The 9,479-nt window shown below is 50.4% G+C and overlaps 1 protein-coding gene across 1 annotated transcript; it reads right to left on the bottom strand.

The window, feature by feature from the left end:
* Positions 1-303: 303 nt before the first annotated feature.
* Positions 304-3,628, bottom strand: MYADML2 (myeloid associated differentiation marker like 2). Its single transcript, XM_078650756.1, has one exon. The coding sequence runs from the start codon at positions 2,908-2,910 to the stop codon at positions 1,993-1,995; it is 918 nt and encodes a 305-aa protein (XP_078506882.1). The 5' UTR covers positions 2,911-3,628; the 3' UTR covers positions 304-1,992.
* Positions 3,629-9,479: the final 5,851 nt, after the last annotated feature.

Here is a 9,479-nt window from a genome sequence, read left to right as displayed (position 1 = left end):
GGATAGAATATGTTACAGTCACACTGGACATCTCTGTAGTATGCGCTGCACAACTCCCCCTTGTTCAATCACTACCTTTCTCTTTTTTCCAAAACTTTATTGAAGCTTTTACAAATAACATAACACAGGTGTGCATTTTGAAACCGGCAAAAAAGATCATGTGAACGTGCATTAAGGTGGTTGCAGTTCAAGACATTGGCCTATTCACGGTAACCCCCGCCCCCTGCTCCATTGTCTATAGCCAAGTGTTAAAGGCCTTTAATCCCCCTCACCCCCCAGCACCCACGCCACTTCCCCCATACTACTGTTCGCTTAATGCATTTTTATTTGTGTAAGAAAGTTTTATTAGCATTTTGGATTAAATACAATATATATGTCATAAATAAGTGGAAAAATAGGAATATCAAGAAGGATTACTAAAACATATGCAATGAGCAATAAAACAAATAATAAAATGGTTATAGAGAGATGGAAAGAGGAAAAGGGAGATACATGTGGAATAGAAAGGAGGAGAGAAGAAAGAAAGAAAAGAAAGAAAGGGCAAAAGAGGGGAAGGGAGAAGAAAGAGAGGGGAAGGTAAGAATAAGTGGGAAAACTGAGAGTCATTTAAGGAAAAGAGTTGGAGGAAAGATAAGTGGTAAAAGGGAGCCATAGGAGATCTGATTTAATTTTCAGGGGGACAGAAGAGGGCGAAGCGATAGCAATCCTATGTTCATCGCAGACAAAATTCCACCAAGTGTGAACAGAAATTTTAGAATTATCTTTACAACATAATAAAATAACTTTAAATTCAAGAGAAATAAACAAGTCCAACAGTCTTGCAGAAGAAGAGATAATATCAACATCAGATGACAACGATCCCAGGAAAATAGTCTGTAGAAGAGTTAATGATGCAATGGGTGGGAACTACGACACCTAAAAAAGATATCTCAAAAGTTTTAGAATTTTTTCGCTGACATAATTTTGTAAAAAAAAAATGTTTTAACAGTGCTATATAGACTTGTTGTCGTCCTTAATAATTGGCAGCAAACCACAGTAATATGACGTCATGTATTATTCAGAGTGAATTCTAATATTTATGTAATGAAACACAAAACACACAGAAACTGAAATTTCCCGCATAAGACACAGTACATGTATATATGCCTGCACGTAATGTGTAGGGTTGTATGCTTGAAATAATGCTGTTCATTCAGTAGAATGTCCAGATGTTAAATATCTTCGGATTCGCTTGCCTTTAAAGTAGGTTTCAGATAACTTTGTGAATAATCATCCAAGAATAGGAAAATTAACCACCAAGATACATCTCATAATTTTATATCGATTTTATTGACCTTTTCGTGGAATGGGTGGATCCATCCATTTGTAATAGATTTTTTTCTGTCTTATTATTATTTCCGCTCAAGCACCTTGTGATGGGAGCTTGCAATCTGTGTCTTTTGTTGCACGGGTGCATTGCAGGGTCCCTGCTTTCTTGTGTAGGGTTGTGAAAATAGCAGCTTTCACCCTTGCTGGCTTCACACTTATTGCAAGCACTTCGAGTATCCCAAGTCATTGCTGAATATCATGCAATCAAATCCATATGGCGGCAGAGTAGCCTGCCGGTCTCACCTCCCTCACTGCCCCTCAGTTATCTCACATCCACAGACCCACCCATGATGCAAATAACCTCTCACATCCTGCCACCATACCCCTCACAGTCCAGCCCTCCATGGGCGCCATTGCATCTAGTTCTTTCAGCCCCACCTTTGTAGCAGATCTCCTTGGAGTATGCAAGCCTGAATGCGCAGCTGCAGTCATGACAGCAGGTGAAGCTGAACTGCTGGCGCACGTCAAGTCCAAGATGCAGCGCAACATGCTCTTCAGAACCGCGAGGCCGTGCACTGGAGGAGGCAGTGCACCGGATGTTGCGTGGCCATTCCCTCAGGACCCGCGAGGTGAAGGAGACGAGCCGGCGCAGCGTCCGCGATCCATGCACACTACACAGCGCTGCTATGGCCGCGAGGTGAAGCGGAGCCGCTGGGAGTACACCAGGTCTGCGATGTAGAGCAACAAGTTGACATGAGTGAAGACAGTGACGACCAGCTGGCTGTCCCAGGGGCACCGTCCCCGGGGGCAGTGCTGCGGACGCTGGGCTGAGCCATACTTACTGTCGAAGCAGAAGACTGGCCAGATGACGGCCGCACTCATGTACATCAGCACGGCCAGGACAGTGAAGGTCACCACGCACCGCTCAAAGGGACACCGGAGCATCCCCGTGCGCCCGGCAACACTTAAGATGATGATGGCCACAGTCACCACAAAGCAGAAGCTGTAAACGGCCACGCACCACTGCGTGGCCGCGAAGCGCCGGTACTGGCTTTCGTTGGCCAAGGCGCCAAAGATGATGCAGGCCGCATAGGCCTGGACGACCTTCAGTAGGCCAGGGACTGTGGCCATGTAGCTGGTAACCTGCCCAGGCCGGGCCCGGGTCAAGCCCACCTCCACGACATAAGCTACCACGAGTAGGGCAGCAAAAACGGAAGCAGCCAAACGGAAGTCTCTGACCTCGCAGCCAATGGGGTAGCAGGCAAGTTGAGCGAAGTAGACAGGGTAGACAATGGCAGCGGTGAGCGATGCTAGAGTAGCAAGCATGGCGAACGTGGCAGTGAAGTCCCCCCAAGAGATGCCTCGCATGCAGCCATGCAGCCGTGTCAGCTCACAACTGATGATGAAGGCTGAGACCGCGCAGCAGACGCACCATACGCACATGCAGAAGACGCCATAGGGGGCGCTGTACCCGGCACGGTGCACCACTAGGCTCAACGTGGCGCAGGCGAACGCCACCTGCAGCAAACGGGCCACACCCACACGGGACCAGATCGCATCCACGTTCAGATAGGAGCTGTGTGTTGAGGCCTGGTGTGCCATCTCTCTGCCGCAGCGGGTCTGTGGGCCACGTTCTGCAGATCTATTTGAGTCTCAGTCTGTCTGCTGCAGTCCTGCCGCTCCCAAATACCTGAAAGACCAGACAGCGTGCCACCGATGCCTTGACCTTTGGCCTCGTGTCCTTGTTGTGCGCACAGGAGCGTCCCCTTCCCACTGCATGGACTGTTTACTTCCAAGTGCTTGGATCTGATCTCTTGGCAGTCACCACGCTGGTGAGGCTAGTGTATTTTAGTCGATGCACAGTCAGAGTCTGGAGCATGTATTTTCTTTCCCTACGATCGCTAGTCTTGCTGAAGATCGCCTCCCTCTTCGTCTTCCGTGACTTCCTTGGGATCCACAGCTGTAGTCCGTTGCCCGTGGGCAGTCAGGGGACTGGGTCTCTGTGCTTGAGTCTCGCCTCTTCGTGTGCACCCGTCTGTCACTGGCGGATTTCAGCCGGTCATGACCTGTGGGGCCGAAAGGTCATACAAGAACCTGTGTGAGCACTGCCCGGTCTGTATGCGGAAGTTTCACCCTCGTCCCCGAGCATTGGCCTGGATTTCTGCTTGGCGGGTTGGCAGAAGGAGGCTGCTGGTAAACACTCCTCGATATAGACGCCCGGTTGCTGACGGGAATGCAGGTGGGCGCTGCCAGGTCTATGAGGTCCTTCCTCTGTCTGGGCTCTCTCCAGACTGTTGTTGCCCTCTTCTGTGGGCGCCGGTTTGTGCCCGGTGGGTTATTGCTTCTGCTATAGCCCCCTCCCAGCCTGCGGCTCCTGGAGTCCGGAGATTATAAATAGAGACTGTATTAATAGTGCGGAATGAGAGCCCGTGAAGGGTTGTGATCTGCAGCTCTTACAGCATGTCTTCCATTCCGAGGCCTACATTCCATAGGGCACCTGTCGGGTACAGTAGGCGGCAGAGGAGGGAGGGTAAGGGATCCCCAACAGCACCCCGCGACCACCCCAACAACATATACAGTACTCTTCGATCACTGCCAGCCCCGCCAGAGCACGTTCCACAAGATAAGATCCTGCACTCCGTAGACACTCGCACGCTAACAGTACTCACTGCACCCCCAACTGTACGCACAGTGCTCTGAGAGCACCTTCAGACCCTCAAAGGCACACACAGCATCCCAGGAGCGCGCCAATCACTTAATGCGCCTAGTGCTTATGACAGTCAAAGCCGCATCCCCGTGCAACATCACCTGCTGCTACTTGCACAGAGATCACCCAGGGCCTGTACACCATCTGAGGTCATCTGAGGTCATTTGGGGTCATTTAATGTCAGCAATATTCGGTGTGCGTCTAGCCAAAGATAAATTGGCCACTCAGATAGAATGTTTTTTTCAAGTTAAGCTATATAGGACTGGCCACAAACCTGACAAGAGGGGCCTCATTGTGCCCCGTATGGATATACTACGCGATAAAATCGCCCTGGGGCTTTACACCAGGCTCTCCACAGGTGACATATTTGGTTCCATCAATGGGACCAGTATCAGCCTTCAACATTTGGAACAAGTGCATCACCGAGACTGGGGTTGCACATGCATTCAAATCCTTTTCGAACGTCCCTGTCTAGAGCAGTTACTTAGGCTGTGTTTGTGCTGCCCAAAACACAGTGGCCTACTAGGTAACATCTACCTCTAAATATGTGAAAAATCGGAGGATCAACATAAACAGCAGGCCTCGGAGTGACAGCAGCAGGACTTTCAGGATGTTGGACGTGGAATACCACCCAAGTGAGATTGGTGTCAGAAAGCTCAGATTCTCTTACTCATACATCTATATATTCCTCAGACTCCCAGTGATTTCAGCACCTGCCCCAGAGACTTGTCTGTAACCTACATGTTTCTCATGCCTTAACTGCACATGTTCTGTTAGCAATGAAACTTTGTATTAGTCTGCCGTGCTGGATCTGTTCTGTGAGGAGTGGAAGATTGCACTTGCTGCCTTCTGTAGAGGAGGAAAGCATAGTTTACCACTGCTATGCAGTGTCTGTTCCGTAGTGAAGCTGCCGTAGCTTGTGCTGCTGCTGCCTAATTTGTACATGTCCCGTTCTGGAGAAAGCTTACACTTCTACTGACTTAGCTTTACCTCTGATCTGAAGGAGGGAAGCCTGCGCAGTGTCCGCCTAAGGTGAACCCATTGCACTGCAGATGACACATATAATGAAAAAATAAAGGACATTTTAAGTTCACTGTCATAACATGCCCTATAAACCAGGGGTTGCATCACAATATTTGATGTGAGGCACCAGTAGTCCAGAGGAAGATGTCTGACCCCATAGTTTCAATATTTGAACGCCAAGCCATGTTGACAGAAAAGAGAAGCAGTGTCCATTGCTTGACCCACCTTGGTTTTAATCTTTAGATGCAGAGCCAACAGTAAAAACATAGCTCACCCACACACCCTTTTAATATAGCTCTGACAGTTTAACAGAGTGCAAACATAAATGTTGACAATCAGGACATAAACTGACCCAAACTAAAACCATACTACCTAGGAAACTGTACAACCAGTGAACAGTATTAGTCTTGGATACTTCACAGTGCTAGATGTGGAACCCGCTGATGAAGCATATACCATCAGGTAGGCGAGGGTTCATTATCCTATATGAGTACATGATTGTATGGTAATTTAATAAGAGGATTGGTGGTTTCTTCCATGAGTTTTGTACTTGTATGTGTATGTCTGTTTGCAGTGAGCATACTATAGTCCTTTAACTCCTCTGACTCTCTCATCATTCTGTAAGCTACCTGTGCTGCTCCTGTCCTGTATGTGCTGCTCCTGTCCTGTATGTGTGCGAGAATTGTGTGATGGTCCTTCTACTACTGCCAACTGTAACAGTAACCCGGGACATAGCATTCAGGCGGCGCGGAGCTGCGGGGAGCCGCAGCAAGAGGTGGAGGCAGGCGGGCGGGCGGACAACGAGAGGGGGAGAGAGCACGCTCCACGGTCCACAGCCCCACCCCGCTCCCACCTGGTCTTGAACCTGAACCACCACACCAACGTACTACCACACCGCCGTACTGCCGGCAGCAGGACTCTGCTGGACTCTGCGGGCCCCAGGGGATTGGCTACCAGCAGGTCTCCTCCCTAGGTCACTCCTGCCCTCCCATTCCCTGATTTTGTGTCCCTGCATCATCGCTCAGCACCTGCCGCTGGGTGTCGCATCGCATTGCATCACAACCTGCTCTGCCCTCAACCATCCATCTATCCATCAAAGATCTCCTTGTTGAGAGCCGCCGCCACCGCCGGTCACCGGAGGAGCCACGCATCCCTACAGCTGCTGCCCCCACCGCTGCCGCTAGCCCGTGGTCTGTGGGCTGCCCGGTGATCTACCTGGCCATCAGACTCATCTGGGGCACTCAGCTCCCAGGAGCAGCTGGGTCTGAGGTGGCACACCCCCGGGGGCGGATTCCAGCCGTCCGACCCCCGGTTAGAAGCCAGCGTGTGCCTGAGCACCTTGCACCCCCAGCCAGGAGAGTGGCGAGCAGCCGGCACCCCACCCAGGGCTCCAGCCTCTGACTCTGACTCCGACTCACCGGCCCCTTGGCTCCTGGCCTCAACTCTGTCTAACTCCTGGCAATCCAGCAAATTGGGCAGGCCTCTAGCTTTAACCGATGCCCAGAAAGGAGAAACCAAGGCTCAACCATCAGGCCAGCACTAAGTAATCCGAGGGGGGCTTGTCAACCAAGCAAAATCAACACTGCCTCACAGCCCCTCCACCCCACTGCCCACTACTTCAACGCTGAAATATAGCAACTTCAACCAAATAAGAAACCTACCCTCGCTGATCCAAAAGGCAGCCTCAAACGCCAATACAGACCCCACAAACCCCAAAGGGAAAGAAGGAACCAAAGGTAGCCCATCAAAAGCCAAACAAAGACATCCAAAGTTGTGTTAACTGCTTAAAAAGACCTGTCAGCAGTCACCAATAACCAACTCAAACCTGACGGCATCGTTGCCAGCATCCGCATTACCGTCAAACCGCCAACCCACCGCCAATTAGGAGGAGGCTCAACGTTGAACACATACCTAACACCCAGGAAATTATTAGGAAAAAAGCAGCAAAGGACGAAACGCCCTAAACCTGCCGACCACCCCAGCCTAACCCATCGTAGAGGGTGCCAAGTCAACAATGAGGTCTGGCAAGGAGAGGCAAGCCATAACTTCCACCACCAACACCAGGAAAAAGAAAATGAAGAACCCTAAGGTTCCAAATGAGCCGACGAAGAATAATTCCCAAACTCCAATCACCCCGACTGGACGGGACAAGACCCTCGTAAGGCCCTCGCTACCCCAGGAACGACAGACATCCTGCTAGTAGACCTAGATCTAGACTCAAGAGAGGCAGGAATAACGACTACTTGAAAGCAACCTGCGCCCCAGGGGAAAAAAACATTCCAACCTAAAATTTACTCCAAATTTTCCTTCATCAAAGACACAGGAGCATTACTCCACCTCAACACCAATAACCAACCAAATCTCCCCTCCCCGTTAGACCCTCAGCTACCAGAAGGCGCATCAGTAAACTTCCCAGTCCCACCGGCCCTATCAGATACTGGCCTGTCCATCCAACCAACTGAACCAGGGGGGAGAAGACACAGCCCCTTAAACACGTCGATCAACTCAAACACGGGGACCCCAAAAGATGTAACGGGACCATTGGCATTTACCATACCCCCCCTTAATCAACCCTGAAAAAGCCACAGGGGGTGCCCCAGAACAGTCCCCGTCAAGCTACGAAACCACGCTTTTACCAGCTTCCCAGTCTCTCCAAGAAGACTAACCTGTACTCCTGAGGCGGAAGCCGGGAGCGTCATTTGTTTGTTCGTTTTTTAATCTTTGAGAGTCACTGTTATATGGAAATTGTAATTTTAACTTACCTCACTGTTGACTGATATCTGTGACAGAAGCCTCATCCTGACAACCCGCGCAGCGGATTTTAACGCTGTCGCGGACCTCGCTTCAACAAACACTTGCTGCTGCCATTACCGGCGTGCACAGAGGCCACGCCCCTTCAAGGCCACGCCCCTGCCCAAGCTTAAAAGGCGCTGAATGCTAGCGCCGAACCAGAACCTTTACTCCTGAGGCGGAAGCCGGGAGCGTCATTTGTTTGTTCGTTTTTTAATCTTTGAGAGTCACTGTTATATGGAAATTGTAATTTTAACTTACCTCACTATTGACTGATATCTGTGACAGAAGCCTCATCCTGACAACCCGCGCAGCGGATTTTAGCACTGTCGCGGACCTCGCTTCAACAAACACTTGCTGCCGCCATTACCGGCGTGCACAGAGGTCACGCCCCTTCGAGGCCACGCCCCCCGCCCAAGCTTAAAAGGCGCTGAATGCTAGCGCCGAACCAGAACCTGTACTCCTGAGGCAGAAGCCGGGAGCGTCATTTGTTTGTTCGTTTTTTAATTTTTGAGAGTCACTGTTATATGGAAATTGTAATTTAAATTTACCTCACTGTTGACTGATATCTGTGACAGAAGCCACATCCTGACAACCCGCGCAGCGGATTTTAACGCTGTCGCGGACCTCGCTTCAACAAACACTTGCTGCCGCCATTACCGGCGTGCACAGAGGCCACGCCCCTTCGAGGCCACACCCCCCCTTAGCGCCTCCCCATCTCCTATAAATCATGTGCATTGGTCGGAAGCGCAGCGGACGAGCGCAGCGGGCAGGCAAGCCCGTCTGCGCCCGTCATCGTCAAGACATCGCCTCTCGCCTGTCCCCCTGGCCAAACTCTGCGGAACGTACATTATTATGATAGGGAGCGTCTCCTCTCCCTGAATCCGGCCCAGAGATGTGACAAGCTACTAGGTTGCCTTGGACAGACATGCCTACAGTGTAAGTCATGCGACTTTGTTACACCCAATCTCCGCCTATCTGGGCATAAAGTAACCACGTCAAAATACACTTCCCTCACGGTCCTTCAGCTGAATGTTAGGTCACTCGTAAAACACAACTTTGAAGTCAATACCCTTCTAACTGACGAGAGTCCTGACATTCTATTTTTATGCGAAACCTGGCTCCGTGATGATCTGACCAGTGTTCCGAACCTCACGCTCCCAGAAGGCTTCTTATTGAAGACTCTCGATAGAGATTCCAGAGGTGGCGGCATAGCAGTCATCTATAAAAAACAATATACTTGCTCCTTTACAAAGGAAGACATCTGGGGCTGTGAAAGCGCTCGTTTTAAGATCACCACGGGCCCCCACTTTGTCCTGTCCGGGCTCTATATCTATCGACCCCCTGGTTCCCCCTCCAAGTTCATCGAGGCACTTCTAGAGGTGGCGCATGCCTTGGTTATGACTTCCGCTAATTTTACAATACTGGGAGATCTCAATCTTCACTTTGATTCCACTCTAGACCCCACTATCAAAAATCTCCTGGCGGACCTCACAGCCTTACAATTAAATCCCATAATTCATACCACCACACACTCCGCTGGACACTTACTACATCCCGTCTTCACTAACATCTTGGAGGCGAAGGTTGATCCACCCAAACCCATGGGCTGGACAGACCACTTTCTCATTAGAATCACGATCATGGTAAG

This window comes from Lissotriton helveticus, chromosome 7 (assembly GCF_964261635.1).
Source record: "Lissotriton helveticus chromosome 7, aLisHel1.1, whole genome shotgun sequence".
NCBI lineage: Eukaryota > Metazoa > Chordata > Amphibia > Caudata > Salamandridae > Lissotriton > Lissotriton helveticus.
Note: the sequence above shows the minus strand (reverse complement) of the source record. Positions and strands in the feature narration are given on the sequence as shown.